General features: G+C 50.9%; 2 protein-coding genes across 6 annotated transcripts; both read right to left on the bottom strand.

Annotated features, from left to right (window-relative positions):
* Nucleotides 1–246: 246 nt before the first annotated feature.
* Nucleotides 247–6,149, bottom strand: USP21 (ubiquitin specific peptidase 21). 2 transcript variants are annotated; one of them, XM_074322008.1, is made up of 13 exons: nt 5,921–6,149; nt 4,507–5,127; nt 3,673–3,732; nt 3,395–3,515; nt 3,091–3,202; nt 2,775–2,930; nt 2,284–2,396; nt 1,941–2,044; nt 1,704–1,790; nt 1,359–1,437; nt 1,018–1,125; nt 801–915; nt 247–609 (listed from the first exon to the last, which is right to left on the bottom strand). In XM_074322008.1, exons 2-13 carry the CDS (start codon nt 5,104–5,106, stop codon nt 519–521), a joined length of 1,746 nt encoding a protein of 581 aa, XP_074178109.1. In that variant the 5' UTR covers nt 5,107–5,127; nt 5,921–6,149; the 3' UTR covers nt 247–518. The 2 variants fall into 2 exon arrangements, with proteins under 2 accessions (XP_074178109.1, XP_019568466.2); XM_019712907.2 differs by having other exon boundaries at nt 2,284–2,348; nt 5,921–6,142.
* A 505-nt stretch (nt 6,150–6,654) lies between these two features.
* On the bottom strand, nt 6,655–16,597 carry UFC1 (ubiquitin-fold modifier conjugating enzyme 1). Of its 4 annotated transcripts, none has more exons than XM_074322027.1 (7): nt 15,824–16,597; nt 10,251–10,538; nt 8,295–8,362; nt 7,988–8,051; nt 7,616–7,692; nt 7,315–7,405; nt 6,655–7,105 (listed from the first exon to the last, which is right to left on the bottom strand). In XM_074322027.1, exons 2-7 carry the CDS (start codon nt 10,371–10,373, stop codon nt 7,025–7,027), a joined length of 504 nt encoding a protein of 167 aa, XP_074178128.1. In that variant the 5' UTR covers nt 10,374–10,538; nt 15,824–16,597; the 3' UTR covers nt 6,655–7,024. The 4 variants fall into 4 exon arrangements, with proteins under 4 accessions (XP_074178128.1, XP_019568508.1, XP_019568507.1 ...); XM_019712949.2 differs by having other exon boundaries at nt 10,251–10,541; nt 16,097–16,597; XM_019712948.2 differs by having other exon boundaries at nt 16,097–16,597.
* Between the last annotated feature and the right edge of the window lie 45 nt (nt 16,598–16,642).

Here is a 16,642-nt window from a genome sequence, read left to right as displayed (position 1 = left end):
CAGCCTGGGCCTGCGGGAGCCACGGCCGCCCGGCAACGCACCCAGTGTTTGTCAACACGGCCCTGGGGTGCCGGGCGCAGCCCCTTTCGGCCGCAAAAACCGTCGCGCCGGTGCCAGCCTCTGGTCCAGGGTCCCCCTTTCCTCCCAAAGCAAACCGTCACTGCTTGGGGAAAGTGGGCATCAACGCGCCCCAGGAAGACTCCAGCGCGGCCCACCCCGAGCACAAATGCAGACAAGGACATCACCTTTTCTTAATAAATTTATTCACAAAAAGTGAGACTGTAGAGGTCTGGGGGCTGTACACGGGCACGGGCCTGGGGGGCTCTGTACACGGGGCCGGGAGACGGGACCTCCACGTGGAAGGGTGCTTCAGAATAAAAAAAATAATGGGAGCTACAACCACGCCGTCCCCCTCCCCATTAAAAAGACACAAAAATAGACGTCTCTGAGGTAAATGGGAAGCCTGGGGCTTAAGGGCGTTGCACGAGTTTCACAGGTGCCAGGGCTTAAAGGGGGTGTCACAGGCACCGGGCCGGCTCCTGCATCAGCTGGTAGAACAGCACGTAGCCCTCACTGGATGCCACCTGGTTTTCACTGACAGGGGAGACACTAGGAGGGAGATGGGAAGTGGCTGTGCTATTTCCTGCATATTCCCTGCTGCCCCCTAGGTCAACCGCACAACATGCAGGAAGCCAAGGGAGACCCCACCTCTCCTTTCACCAGGCACTCTGCCCTCCTGGGGCTTCATGCTGGGGGAGGTGTCCGGGCTGCAGTGGGAACGGGCAGGAGGTGGTTCTCACCGAGAGTCATTGTAGACATGCCAACCAGTCTGGCACCGGCACAGGGCTGTGTAGTGGCCATAGTGGACGCTGCCCGAGTGGTTGCAAAGGGCATACAGCTGATACACAGGGCTTCCTGCGGAATGAGACACCCTCAGATTCTACAACCATAGCTGTGCCTGCTCCCACTCTGCCTCCCCTTCCTGGTGCTCCTCAGGACTTTTCCTCCCAGACACACCGGCTTTGTCACTGGCAAAGTCCCCTAGGCTCAGTCGCTGCAGCGGGAAGTCTACGCCGACTGAACTTTTCTTGATGGAGCCTCGGGAGGCAGAAAATCGGTTCAGATCTAAGCCTTGGTTAAGGAGCACTTGGAAGAGGCGGAGGGCCTCTAAGTGGGACTGAGGTCTCGATGCTTCCACCCCCCCCCATCCCCCAGACACACGTGGAGCGTGGCTGGGATCAGTGGAGTGGCCGGCTTCTCCTAAGGAAAACTCACTTCCCTAGTGTCCAGCCTCTGCAAACGAGGGGGATGAGAAAAGGGAATGAATGGAAGAAATAAGAATTTGGAGATCAGGATACGGAGCACGAGGATCCGGGGGAATCTTTGTACTGTCAACTTTTTGGTGCTTCGTGTCTTCTGCTGACATCGGTCACACACCTGAATAAATGTCACACGTTAGGTTACTGTGCTCCTCACATTGCCTGGCTCTCCCACACCCTGACCCACACCCACACTATTTCCCCATCACTCCTGTGTCCTCTGGGCCACTCCCCTTTGTCCCAGGAGTGCGAGGACACAGCTGAGACCCCAAATAGACCCACACACAAGCACTGTTCCCCACACTAAGGCATCATGCAATCCCTTTACCCATAGGGGGCCCCCAGAACCTCACCCCTGCCGTGCCCCTTATGAACCCCACGTACCGGGGCGTTCTCCGACTCCAGCTCTTCTTCCTTGGTGAAAAGGCTGAAACAGTCCCGCAGAGACACCTTGCCCCCAGCAAACCCTTTCTGGATGGAAAGGGAACAAAGGGTCAGCATGTTCTCAATTTCCTCTCCCAGCTCTTCTGTCAATCCAGGCTTCCACTGTTCCCTCCCCCACTGTGGGGTGGGTAGGGTTGGGTCACCGAACCCATGTCCCATCCACCCCTGGAATCCCACCTTAGGGATGGGCAGGGACAGGTCACAAAAAACCTCGAAGGTCGTGGAGCGATACCCACAGGCCTGGCACTTGAGACAGCTTTTCAACTGGCCCACAAACAGGTCTAGGGAGAGGCAAAGGGGCAGGAGGAACAGTCATTGTGAGGCACTGAGAGGCTGCCTGGGATTCATCTCTTACCCCCTCCCCACCCGACCCTCCCCCCGCAACTCCTAACAAGGCCCTCACACCTTTCCCACGTTGTCATCACCCAGTCGTTCCTACACCCTTGGTCGTATCACTTTCTTCTCCCAAGCACGCGCCCCCTCCCACCCCATGTCCCCACTGCTGTGCCCCATGTCATACCCACAATCTTGCTGTCCTCTCGCTCCAGGTAACGCTTCCACATTAGGTTGGCGCGGTCGTCGTCACTACCACAGGTCAGGGAAATGGGGAGCACCCATGAGACAGCAGGAACACTGGGCACCCCAAACACCACTGAAAGGATCCACAGAGCCCTGTACCCCGCCCATACCTCAGCTCCTTCTCTACATTTCAAAGAAGAGTCAAAGGGGTAACGCTTCAGAGGACTTTCTGGGGAAATCCAAGGTGCGAGGAAGAGAAAGGAATGCAGACCAGGAAGAGCATGCTGTCGTCCTCCGAGGGCTTCCGACCCTTATGTGCCTGTTGTCGGCTCCCCTCCTTCTCCTGCCTTCCTCCCACTTTTGCTTCTCAAACCAGGTTTTGGGTTAAGCATTTCCCTGGACCCTACGTCCCCAATCTGGACCAGCTCAGTTCTGTGAAGGAAGTAACTGCTGGCCAACTCCAGGGGAGAAGAGGGAGAAGGGAAGCCTTACCTTAACTCAGGTTCGCCTAGCAGAGCCTCTCCGCGGCGGGGTGGCGAGGGTGCTGCGCTGCTGGCCAGGAGCGGCGCGGCCCGGCGGCCCCGGCGGTTGATTTCAAGGTGTAGCCGCTCCATGAGGAGCTTCAGGAACTCTTGGGCATCCTGCTGGCTATAGCCAGAGTAGGGGCGACTGACCCCACCCGTCCAGACACTAGCCCCTGCCCAGACATCGGTCCCCACTTCCTGCCTGGAGAACGGTGCTGCCAGACCCCTGCTTGGCCCTACCCCAGACATGGCCAGAGAAATCCCATACCCTCCAGCTCTCCCACCTGTATCCAGAGAAGGAGGGAACGTATTTCTGGAAGACAGTTCGGAACCGAGTAGGATTGACAGCTTCACAGGAGTCAGGGTGCCACAGGGCACCAATCACATCTGCAAAGGCTATCAGGGTGGGAGCGGGGAGGGAAACAGGTTAGTGACTGGTACATGAAAGCAGGAGGCGTCTCAGTAGGTGGGGAGCACTCTGGGAAAGCAGGTGCTGGGAGGGACAATTGCCAGATGTGGGGCCTGCAGTTGGGGCTGCAAAAGGTTGGGGGAAAGAGGACTTGGGTGGGGGCAGGAGTCAATGCCCACCTTCAGTGAGCTCTTGGGCTCGGCCCCCTCCGTGCACCTCTTGCCGGAAGTCCCTTCGCAGACAGAAGTCCCGAAGAGGCCGAGTGCTGCTCAAACACTGCAGCACGGCGTTGAGGAAGCACTGGGGAGCAGCAGACACACTGCCATCATCCCTCCAGACCTTTGCCCAGGAAGGACTTCCGTGCCCTCCTTCCCCAGGCCTTCCCCGTCAGCAAGTTCCCCACCCCCAGCACCAGTTCACCTTCCTGTTGGAGGAAGAACAGGAGAATGGCTCTCACCGTGTTCCCCAGATTTCGGAGGCCAACATGACCAGAGCCGAGAAGCAGTGTGTGGGGAGCCTGGAAAGTCAGAGGACAGTCAGCAGGTCCCCCTACGTGTCAGCTGGCCCTTTAACCTCTCAACAGCATGCTGCCCGTTGCCTCCCCTAGCCCATATTTCACCCCCAAGCTCTACCCTTTCCCTCACTGGGTACTGGGGTCTCCCTACCTCACAGGCCACGAGCAGGAAGCCCATCACAGCTGAGTGTAGCACAGACTCAGCCAGGGCTGCCCCACCTGTTCCCCACTTACTCCTCTGCCCAGCGAGCCGGCGCTGCAGCTCTTGGGGCAATTCCCCAAGCACTGGCATGGCTGCCCAGCTGCTCCCCACTCCCACCTTGCTGCCTCCAAGGCCCCCTCCCGCCCCCGTGGCCCCTTCCTGCACCCTCTCCTGATGGCTCCAAACGCAATCAGCCTAGCTCTCTGGGCTCGGGAAATGGCAACCACAATAGCTCAGAGGTTCTGAGCCCGCCCCCTTCAGCTCCAGAGATTAATTAAGCCTAGGCGGTGTCCTGGGAGAGAAGATGCAGCCAGGGAAAGTAAGGGCCTGGGGACACAAAGGAGAATTCCAAAAGGTTGGGTCAATTCCCTGGGGACTGCAGTGGCCCAGCACGCTGAGGAGTCACAGACAACCCTGTGATGGTACTTCAGTAAGGGACAGGACAGCGAGTCCTGTAACCAGGGGTTGAAAAAGGGACTTAGGAAAAGGGGACTGAAAACCCATATGGTGGCAAGAAAGCTGGATGTGTGGAGGAACACGGCAATGCAAGGCCATGTGTGCTGGCGAGTCCTCACCATCTTGTCACCGGAGTAGAAAGGCTCGGAGGGCCGGGCAGATACCACATGAAAGGTGCCGTGGGAAGTAGGGGGCTCTGTCTGTATGCTGAGCAAGGTGGGGGGCCCAGGAAAGCCCCCGAGGCGCCGGAGAGAGGTGCTCCGTCTCAAAGGAGGGGGCTCAGGCCGGAGCGCCAAGCGGCTCAGTGCAGCCCCTAGCTCTCCCGTGCCGCGATGCCCGCCCAAGGCAGTTCCCATTGGACGCAAGTCCCCGCTGCTCACAGACTTGGAACGAGCTAGGCTGGTCCTGGACAGGAGAGGAGGGGCTACAGTTGGGGGTGGTGAGCCAGGCAGGGAGACTCCATGATCTGCCCGAAGGGGGCCTCTGGGACGAGGGCCTGAGGTCCGTCCCCGTCCCAGCTCCAGCTTCTTGAGCCGTTCCTCAGGTGGACCGGGCCGGGGAGGCAGAGGTCGTAACACGGGGTTCGGCCCAGGGGCTGGGTTTCGGCTCTCCTTGCTGTGGGCCCGGGGGGCAAATGGTAGTTTGGATCCCACTCGGGGCTGGACATTAACAGGTGGCTCTCGTGTCCGGCCCAGGCGGTGCTCAGAGGCCTGGGGCATTGTGGACACCACAGGTTGGACCTGGGAGGAAAAGAGAGGGTCAGCATGTGAGTATGGAGGGAGGTGGGACCCTGAGCCAGCATACTAGCTTCTATTTGCAGAGCCAGTACCTACCATAATGTTTGGCACAAAGTAACACTTAGTTTTGAGTAAGTAAATGAAGGAATGATAGCAGCCGGCACTGTGACTCTTTCTACATTCCTCACCACCTTCCTGCAGAATACAGCTTTGCTGAGAAGCCAAAGATAACCTGTACCTCCCCTGTCTCTATAATCTAACCCTCATGACAAGGAGCCCCACACCTGGTAGTCAAGCAGGATGTGCCCTGGGTCACTTAGGACCTCTGGTCAAATGAGGGTGCGCATGCAAGGGTAACAGCCCAAAGGACAGCATGCCATGCTCAACCCCTGCCCCTCCGGGCTGCAAATGAAGCCGACTAAACCGGTGACTTGCGAACCACTCCCCCCCCCCCCAAAACCCTAGAGCTCCAACGTGGTGTAGGGCCTCAGGGGCAGTGGCGGGAAGGGAGGACGAGCAACTACCGGACCCCTAATCTCTGCGCCCCCCCACCCCGCCCCGCAAGCAGGGCTTCAGCTGGGTCCGCCCCCCTCGAGGGCAGAAAGGCCGAGGCCGCTGATTGGCTAGGAGTCCGGCGGTGCGTTCCCCACGACCCACGGATGCTGCCCCTCCAGCCCAGTTCTCCCAGACCTACCGGGCCCCCCACGCCGCTGCCTTTGTGGAGGGCGTCCTCCCGGGTCCAGGACAGCCTTCCCTCGGACCCCCCCGCCCGCCACCATAACGCCGCGGTCCGTACCTGTCCCCCGGTGAGGCGGCGGGGGAGGCCAGCCGGAGCCAGGCCCCAGCTCAGGGCCAACCCCCACTGCCCCCGGGAAGCACCCCCGCGGGCCCGACCGCAGCTTCAGCCGCAGCTGTCGCCCAGGTCGCTCCCGCCGCCGGGCCCGCCGCCATCTTTGTCGGCCCCAGAGGCCACCGGCCGCCGGCTTCACCGTCGCTCACTGCGCCTGCGTACCCACAGTCGGAACCTACCGCCTGCTCCTTCGGCGCTTGCGTGAGCCGGCCCCCTTGGCTCCGCCGCCGACACCATGGAAACGCAGCCAAGTTTAGGACCGCCAGTTCCCAGCCCTGCCATCATCGTGCTTAAACCGTTGCTCCAAACCAGCTCCCTGGAGTATAGGGTCCCGTCACCCCATCCTGCGGCCCATAGGCATGTGGATCTGACAACTGTAATGTGGCCCCCAGGCTTGCAGCAGAGCCCTCTCAGGGAGCTGGCGGGCGGGGCGGGGGAGAGGGGTGTCCAGCACCCCTGCGGGGCGTGAATGCTGGCCAAGCAGCACTGTCCCTCAAGCACCTTGCAGGCCAAAGCAGGAGGCTCCTCGCTAACGGACAACAGGGTCTCAGCAGCAGGGAGAGCGGTCAAGGTTTTCCTTGCATTCCCCAGCTCCCTCCCAAACTAAAGGTAGTTGTGCATGTGCATTGGGCCTTGGCTTGCTCACCCTCTGTGAACAGCCACCAATGAGAACCACAGGCCACCGGAGGAAGCAGCTTTTATTGATGAGTTATCTCCAGAAACTGAAAAGACTCCACACACACGTTCAGTACCCCCCATCCCTCCAGGATCTCATACTGCTCCACCAGGCAAGAGGTGTAAACTGCCTTGTGGTTTTCCAAAGCCCGTCTTTCCCCTCTCTATGCAGCCGAACATAGAAATTCAGTAGTAAAACTGTTTTTCTTTCCCCAGCACTGCTGGGAATTTGGTACTGCTGCAGCTACTTAGAAACTAACAGTGGAGGGTGAAGGGGTGTGAGGAAAGCTGTTACATGAGTTAAGAAGAGGGGCAGAGGAAGACAGGAATTAGTGTATCAAAGGTCCCTGTGTCCGGCTTCAGTGACTCCATCCTTCATTGGCTGCATTTTTCTTTATGCTGAATCACGCCTTTCTGAATCAAATCGGGGATTTCCACTGCCAGCCATGGACCCAGCTGTAACACAAGGGAGACCCTGTGAGATTACTACCACCCAGTCAATGTCTCTTGTCCCAGCAGCTACTTTCTTGGGAGATTCTAGGGGAACATGCCCAAAAGAAAACCCTGTTCTTCCTTGTTGACTCTCAGTTACTTTCTTATACAGCTCAGGGCCTGGCCTACCCCTGCCCACACACATACACTTATACCAAACGCCCCAAACTTACCCCCAGAGCCATGAGATGAGCTAATCCAAACTTGGGCACGTTCCTGGCCCACAAAGGCTTAAAGTGATCGGTCAGGCATATTTTGCCACCCCTATGAGAGGAACAAGAGGGAAGAAGGTGCTGACACGCAAGATTTACCATAAAGCAAGCAGCCTCTTGGGAGCACAGGGTCAGCTGAGCACTTTGCCAGGCTCGGTAGGAGGCCTGGAGCCCTCTAGACCAGCAGACTTGGAAAATTCCTGCCTCCCAGTTCTTCACTAAGCCCTTCTGTGACCCCTTTCCATCTCCTATTCAGTCCTACCTGTACATCTTGGCTGTTTTTCCATCCAGTTCAGGGACTGCAATTTCTGGAGCAGTAGTGGGATACGTGATAGGAATCTGGAGGAATGATAAAGCCTTAATAAAACAGAATGAGGATAGAAAGGAACTCATCTTGTCAGACACACACACATTTCTTGGTTGGACTAAAGTGTCTGGCAAACCCCCCAAGAGGCACGTGCACATCAGGCCTCTGGACCTGGAGATTAGTGACTGTAAACTACACTTTAAACCTCAGCTTCTCCCTCCCGTTTAAAGTTCTCTTTGGTCCTTCCAAGAAAGGTTAGCTTGTTAACAATAACACTATCCACCTGCCTTCTCCCAACATCCCTATTTCCTACTGCATCATACTCACGTCAAACTCGATGTCAAACTCATATTTGAGGAGATCATGGATGTACCAGCATTTCCCAAACCATCTGTAACAAAGACCAAACCTCAGTCCAATGTGCCCATCCTTCTCATTCTCAAATGACATCATCTTGGCCTAGGTGACCAGCCTGGGAGCTTCATGGGAAGGGAACTGGGAAACTCTGGAGCTATGGGAGTGGACACAGCTAATATGAAGCAGGAAAGGCTGGCAGTGAGCTTTGAGACACCAAAATGCTCAAGCCATGTCAGAGCCGCACCCCCATACCTCCCAAAATGGTCTGCCTACCTACCGAGTCCCTTCCTTGTTGGACTCCAGTCGGAACCAATCATTGTCCGCATTCTTGTTGTTTTCCACATACTAAAAGCAGAGAATTAGGTCTTTGAGAGGGAAGTTGGGGCCAAGGGCAGTCCCCTTTCCTTCAAAAGAAAAGTGTGTGATTACTTTTTCTCTTAGTATGTTCACCCAACTTTTGTGATATAAGAAAAGCTGAAGACAAAGCTACACTGATAAGCACAGGACTTGCCCAGAGCAGAACACAGAATGCTTAGGTTCCACTCGGTTTAGCACAAAAGACTTGATGATATCACCTGGGTTCTGTTCTTTTCTCACTTCTGACAGCGTCAGCCTGCAGTCTACAGCTCATTTCATGGTGTACCCCCACTCCCTGGAGGACCTCATATAGTCCCGGTTTTGACTAGCACCCACATGCTGATGACTTCCAAATGTTTATCTTTAACCCAGACATTTTCTCAAGAGCTTCAGACTCCAGTATCCAACTATGTATTGAAACTTCTACCTTCATTTCACAGGTACCTCAAACTCAGCCTTTCCCCCTTGTCCTTCAGGCCTGTTTGTCCACTGCATCAATCTCAGGCAGCAGTCTCAGCTTCACTCAGTCACCAAGCACCTGGGAGTCACTCTCAACCCTCCCTTGCCTTTACTCTGTCCCAGTCCTTCACAATGTCCTGCCGATTTCACCTTCTGAATATTCTTCAGGTCTACCTCTTCTCTCTATTCTCACTGTGGCTGGCGAGCTTGGATCATCACCTTTTTCTTTCGCCTCGATTAATGACAGCTTCCTAACTTGTCTCCTACCTTCAATTTTTACCCTGTCAATTCTATTTCCCTCTCTACTGCCACTGTGATTGATCTAAACCCAAATCTGACCATGTTGTTTCTCAGTTTAAAATGCTTTAGAGGTATACCAAAAGCCTCCAAGATAACAGCCAAGTGCCCAAACCTATCTGTCAAGCCTTTCCTATCACTCCCTGCCACACGTTTGATGCTGTGGCAAATCTGAACTGCTTAGGTTTCTTCAGACACATGATGGCATTTCTGGCTTCTATGCCTTGGTTCATGCTGTTCCTTTAGCCTTGAATGTCCTTCTCTTACCCTCATGTTTTATCCGGCTAACTTATGTTTAGTTTACCCTTTAAGTCTCAGCTCAAGCACTGCCTCTTCCAGGAAGCCTTCCCTGACCAGACCCAAACTGGATTAGGCATCTCTCCTCCTGCTTCAAAACATCCTAGCAGTTTCTCAGGCTCCCTGTACCCCCCTCCCTCTCTCTATCCACTTGAACAATGTATTACAATGACTTTCTGTCTACCTCAGTCGGCTTTGGACCCCTTCTTAGGTAGCAGATGTACAATAAAACTTTTTTTTTTTTTTTTTTTGTAGCGAATGAACGCATGCGGCAGGAAAGCTGCTGGCCTTTGAAACACACAGGCCACTACAAGGAAGACAAACTTTCTTCTTACACAGAAGGGAGATTAGCTGACAGAATGTCTCGTTCCTGACTGTGAGCTCTGCTCCTCAGCTCTCTGCAACTAACACTTACTGGAATTTTCAGCCCTAATACGTGTTCTTCCCTCCGGAAGAGTGAAGGAGGGAACCTAGAGATGTGGACCGGGGCTTAGGGCCGCAGGGACTCCTTTTGACCACCTCCCCTACATCCAGGAGAGCAAACCCCTGGAGCCAGAGAGACACGTCACCTTCCGGGGAGGCGTATCCCTAAATAACTGCTTTCAGCCAGAAAGTCTGGTCACACTGTGGCCCCTAACGCGAGTCTGTTCTGCCTGCTCCCCAACGTCCCCAAGTTCCCCAACCCCGCAATTCTCCAATTGCTATGAATTTGGGAAATTAAACTTTAAAACCGGAAGCGGCTTCCACACGGAGCCTATTCCTAAGGACACCGGCTTGCCCGCCACCCTTTTGCGAGACGGTCGACCTCAGTAGCACAACTGACCCGGATAAGAGACTGATATTCCTCCTTGAGTCGCTGCACCCACAACTCGCGATCTCGAGGTCCGGCGTTAGTCTTCAGCACGGGGATCTCTGACACGACACGCCGGGTGGCCTCGTCCGCCATCTTGGGCAAGGGCGCAAGAAAAACGCGGAAGTGGCTTTACCTGTCGCTCACATTCAGGGCGCCGCCATCTTTACTATGGGAAGACGGGGAGCTGGGCTGCCTTAAGACTTCCTTGAATGCGATCTTTATTTTCTTGCAGCGAAGACAAATTTGTCACCTGGTCACCTGCTTGTGGGTACAACGGGAAGAACAGAATGGAAAAGGACTGCTCGGTCCTGAATATGGCACCTATCAGTAAAACCCAGCCGAAGGCTCAAAGCGTGACTTCCGCTCATGCTCAGAAAAGTGATCTCAGAAAACTCTTCCGGCACCTCCCCAAATTTGGAGAGTGGTTCGAATTTCAGGCTGTTCTAGACACCGTTCCGGATAGTCGTCCTAAAACACGTGATTGACGTTTTCGCTTCGAATAAGCGCCCTTAGCTTTCATGCAATGGGCCTGAGGCCGATGTAGTCATCCAATAGAAGGGTATTGAACTCCGGATAATTACCGGATACCTTGGAGAATCAAGGTGTAATATACAGTCTCGGCCCCGAAAAAATAACACGATCGAGTTAGAGAACTCTTAGTGAGTGCCAAGGGAGTTTAGAGGGCACAAGAAGACGTGCCTTCGTCCAGCCTAGACATTTTTGGGTCTGGAATTAACCCATCCAGGAAGGAATCATGTCTGTCTGTCTAGTGGATGGCACGCAGTAGTTACCCGTAACCTGCAGAATTTTGTTTCTTGCAATGGTTTTATAAACTTAAATAAATTCGTTTTAGCTTTAATTTACACATCTTATTTACTCCGTTAATCACTCCAGCCTGCAGCAGTAATTTTGGAACAGAGTCTATTAATCATCAAATTCTATAGTCTATCTACAAATGTGATGAGCGTACTACATCTTAATTTCTAATGGCTGAAACCTCCAGTACAAATGTATTGGGAGCAGACATCCTTGTCTTGTTCTGATTTTAATGGGAAAAGTATTGTCTTTCTTCATGAAGTATGATGTTAGCTGTAGGCTTTTCATAGATGCTCTTTAAAAAGGTAAGAAGTTCCCTTCTATTCCTGATGTTGAGGGTTTTAATCATGAACGGATGCTGGAATTTTTTCCAAATGCTTTTTGTGTTCATTAAGATGATGTGGTTTTAATCTTTAGCATGTTATGTATGTTTTTTCTTTTTTTAATATTGGGTATTGGAAAAGGCTAAAGCAAAGCTTTTTAGTATCTCACTGGAGAGCTCTCTCCAAGGGAAAAATATTTATTCCCTTTTGGGTGTAGGCACTGTGGTGTGGTGGAGTGCAGGCATTTGGAATGAGGCTTTGCCATTGTCATAAGATTTTGGAAATGGGGAAGGAGAGAAATGGTGACATGTAGGTCAAAGGATACAAACTTTCAGTTATAAGAATAATAAATTCTTATAAATTCTGAGGATCTAATGTACAGCATGGTGACTATAGGTAATGAAGGTGTCGTATATTTGAAAGTTACTGTGAGTAGATCTTAAGCATTCTCACCATAAAAACGTTGATTACATGCCACCACATGTATGTATATAAAATCATCACATGTATAGCAATTTGTCTATTCACAGGGTACTGTTTTCATTATTGTAGCTTTCTAATACATTTTTATATCTGGTTGGGCTAGCTTTTATTCATTACTTTGCTTTTTCAGAATTTTTCAATTCTCCCTTATTTTAACATGTGAACTTTAAAATAAGCTTGTTTTTTTTTTTTTTTAAATCTTGCTGGTATTTTAACCTAGATCACATTACATTTATAGACAACTTTGGGAAATTAACATCATTGCATGTTCTCTCTATCCAAGAACATAATTTACTTTCCATTTGTTCAAGTTTCTTTTATGTGTGTATTATTTTAAAATTTTGTTCATACAATCATGCATTCTTAAGGTTATTCCTAGGCATTTTATCTGTATTGTTGCTATTGGGTCTTTGATTATATTTTTAACTTACTGTTTGTATATATAAAGGTTATTTATTTCCTCATGGTATTTTCTCCCCACTTTACTAAATTGTTATTATTTGTGATAATTTTTAAGTTCTCAGGAGTTATCTAGGTATTGAGCAATAATGATAATTACATTATTTTTGCTATATTAAAACAAATAAAAATAAAGTTTGGAAGACAACATGAAGAAATTAGGTAAGGTGAGGAATTAGAAAAATTCGTTAGTTATAAGTTCATGATTAAGTACAATAGTAACAGGATTCTTAGCATTTTAAATGAGTTCAGGGCTGGGACACATGTTCTAGAAATCAGAAGTATTATATAAGTGAAATTGTGTCCCCTGTAGGTAATCTGAGGAACTCATAATATGGCAAATGTCCACATTTTCAAAGAGAGAAATTTCAGATGGTAAATTCTGGAAACTAAAAAAGATTATTGATTCTTCGTAACATTATAAAACAGCTATTGAAGAGTGATTTATGAGTGATGAGGAAATAAAAGCCGTGACCCCCCATGTTTAGTGGCTCCTCCTGGAGATCCTTGGGACTCATTCTCCAAGGTGTCAGATCTTTCTTGCCTCCTGGCCTTTTGCAGGTGTCCTGTCAGTCTAGGACACGTCCCCATTCTCTGCAAGATTGCAGGCTCCTTCCTCCTCTTTAGGTCTCAGCTTCCATGCCACCCCTTTAAAGAGAGGCTTTCCCTGATCATTCATTTTCCTGTCATAGCATTCTGTTTTCTCCACAGCACCCATCTCAACTTAACACGTTGTATACGGCGGGGTTTAAATCCCTCATAAAAATCCGCTCAGAAAAAACGAAGATTCTCGTGATCCGTACGCAACGTGTTAAAATGATACAGGTATCTTCTTTCCTTAGTGTCTGTCTTCCCAGATAAACAGTGAGCACCACGAAGTCACGTGTTTATTAAGAGAATGACTGAATGACTTTTGTCACCAGTGTTACTCAATTAACAATCTCGAAGAACATTATAGGGACAGTATATCTTGATTTCAGGAAAAACATGCTTTCTGATAGGTTCTTTGAAAAAGACAAGAGAATGGGCAAGAATATAGGAGCATTTTTATTTGATTGAACAATCAACCAAAGAAGAATTGATTAATTCTCTAATTAGCTGGTGGGGTTGGTGAGACAGGGCTGTATTTTGTCCTGGCACACACTTAGAAAAAGTCACCCCCATGGGGGCAGCAGAGAGCAGTCAGAATGAAGCTGAATTTCTGAAACCCGTTAGATATGTTAGATAACATGGATTGAGCATTTACAGTGAGCTAGGTCCCATAAACACTTCATGTATATTATGTAATATAACTATTAAAACAATGACCTATGAGGTGCATGTTATATTTGTCCTTCTTACAAATGAGAAAATAAGCTTGGAGAAGTTAAGGGACTTGCCCAAAGTCCTATTAGTGAGGGTCAGAACTGGTGAACGAAGCACAGTTGAAGGAGCATTTTGGACAGCAGATCATTAGTTTCCAGTGACTGACTGTGGTCCCTACTCTTCTATTCAGAAACCAGGGGACACTGGAATTCTAGCTAAGGGTTGACAGCGAGGCTGAAACTCAACTGAGATTAGGAGCCAGTATGATGCCTGTGTGAAAATGAGTAAGTGGAGCAGTTTGGAGTTAATGGGGAACCAAGAACAGGAGAGGGCTGTCAGGACAGCAAGCCACTGTCAGGTCAAGTTCAAGAGTAAAGCCCAGCCAGGGACACAGGGATCAGAGTGGGCACGGAAGAGTTAAGAAGATACTTGGGAGAATGGGTTGCTAACAGGGTAGGGACTTCTTTAAGGGAACATCTGGTTTGAAAAGATCTTAATTCTGGCAGAGCTGGGCAACAGCAATGGACTGGGACAAGCAGCCTTAATAGAGTATTCAGATCACGGAAGATAAGACATCTGCTACACCTTGAACTGGTACTACCATGGACCTAGAAAAAAAATATTTAGTAGGGACATGGTAGCTATCTGAAGGGCTGACATGTAGCTGTGATTTTGACCCAGAGAGAAAAAATAGGAGCAATAAGTGGAAGTTACGAAGAGGTCAATTTTCTTCAGTACAGAAAAAGGGCTTTCTCATCACAGAATTACAGTGTGTTGAGAACTATTTCATAGGACAGTGGAAAGAGCATGTGAAAGGGTGTCAGCTTGAAGAGTCCAGTGAAATAGAGACAACTGTGGGAGAAGAGTGCACTGAGAAGCAGAAAAGGGTGGGAACCAGGGTCAAGCTGAAGGGGCAAGTCTCTGAAAGCTGGAGGGATGTTTTCTCAGATGGGGCTCCAAGGAAGAGACAGGAACTGAAGTAAAGGAAGAGATGGGAAAGGCAGAGGACTCACAGTAACAAGGGAACCCTACACGGGTTCTCAGTCTTCTCAGTGGAGTTTTCTCAAGTTTTCGATTCTGTGACAATCATCACCCAGTTTTTATTCTTCCTCACTGGCTGTTCCTTTTCAAAGATTCTCCAAGGGCTCCTCTTCCCTTTGTGCCTTAAGTGACGAATTCCCCAGAGCACTCTTCTTAGAGCTCTGCTGTTCTCTGGGGAGCTTATCCAAACCTATGGCTTCAGCAAGCACTGAAATGTTCATGATTCAGAATTTCTGGCTGACACGTCACCGGGGTTTTTAAAAAGTAGTTTTGTATAAAAGCAATACATGTATATAGTAAAACAAATTGAAACAGTAAAGTTGGATCTAAAATAAAAAAGTAAGTTCATCCCTCCCATGCCTACGCTTCATGGTTAATTGTTTAATGCCTGTGTAATTGTGCCATATGTATTGTTCTACAGCTCCTTTCTTTCCTTTTCGTGTATTGTTCTCCTGTGTTTCGATCTATATATCCGACTGCCATCAGGACATCTCCACTGGCCGTCCCAGTCCCCTAAGCTCCTTTCTTTGGCACTCAGTCTCATGCTGCATCCTACAACTGGTCTCTTTTTACAGTCAACGCCATGAAGAAACTGTCTTTGTAACTATACACTGTGCCTTTGCAGCCACTCAATTTACCTCAGTCTGGTTTTTAACCCACCACACATACCTCTGAAACAGCTCTCTCCAAAACTACTAAATGACTTCCTTGCTGCAAAATCCAACGGGTACATTTTAGTCAGCATCTTATCTGAGCAGTTCCCTTGATATTTCTCTCCTGGTTCCCTTTCCTCTGTTTGCCCCTTTCTCAGTGTCCTCTTCCCTCATCTCATCCCTGCATGCAGGAAATTCCTCTCTAGGCCATCGCATTCACTCCCATGTCTTCAACGACCATCTGTGCTCATGCGCACACGCGCACACCCACCCACCGACCCTCTCTTTTGGGTTCCCAGCCCACATTATCTAACGTTCCATTGTTTACTGAATATCCCACAGGCACCTAAAACCCATTCTCTCCCCCAAAATAAAATATGGCATCATTATTCCCCAACTGCCCAAGTCAGAATGGCTGGGCAATGTCTTGGATTTCTCCCTCTGCCTCATACCCATTTCCCACCTGTTTTTTCCCATCTGCACTCTCCCTTCTGTAAGGCAGAGCCTGGGGTAAGAGCTTCCCAACTGTTCTCCTTGCTTCCAAGTCTCTAATTTCGTCTCCTCCAGTCCATTGTCCCCACTGCAAACAGTGATCTAAAATGCAAATGTAATTGTTCACACTTCGGCTAAGACTCTTTTCAAAGCCTGCCCATCGCTCTTAGGATGAATCAACTAATTTACAAGGCCTCGTGTAGTCTGGTTCCCCACAGCTCAGCTCACAGATCTCATCTATTACCTCTTTTAATCACACCAGTCGGCTGGCAGCTCCAGAGCGTACCGGGCCCCGTTCCCCAATTCCCAACAGTCCAGGATTCGGCTCAGGCGACACTTCTTCCAGGAAACGGGTGCTCATAAGCAGAGGATCAGAGTGAAATCCGACAGGGCACCGGTGCAGCGCTTTCCGCTCCGGACCCAGGTGCAAGGCTCGTCCGGGTTACCAGGAAGCTCAGAGCAAAGGTCAAATGCGGATCCCGAACCTTCCCCAAGTTCGCAGGCAATCCGACCGGTCGCGTTCCGCCCTCACGCGTCATGGCCGCCAGTCCGTCTGTCAGTGGGTCTGCACGTCGTCACAGCCAGCTCTGGCGCCACCGACGTGTCCACACTCACGAAGGCAACCGTGTCCCCGGAGCCGCGGTCCGCCAAGAAACACCGGCGTTGCCAGCTTGCCCCAGAGCAAGATGGCCGCCAACACCTACTGTCGCCGCCCGAGTGAAGCTGACCCCGCCCCGAGTCGCGCCGCTGCCAGGCTGCCCTCACCCAGCATGGCTGCGCGGCCCTGCGT

Source organism: Rhinolophus sinicus, linkage group LG17, assembly GCF_036562045.2.
Source record: "Rhinolophus sinicus isolate RSC01 linkage group LG17, ASM3656204v1, whole genome shotgun sequence".
NCBI classification, from domain to species: Eukaryota; Metazoa; Chordata; class Mammalia; order Chiroptera; family Rhinolophidae; genus Rhinolophus; species Rhinolophus sinicus.
This window is presented reverse-complemented; position numbering and strand designations above follow the sequence as displayed.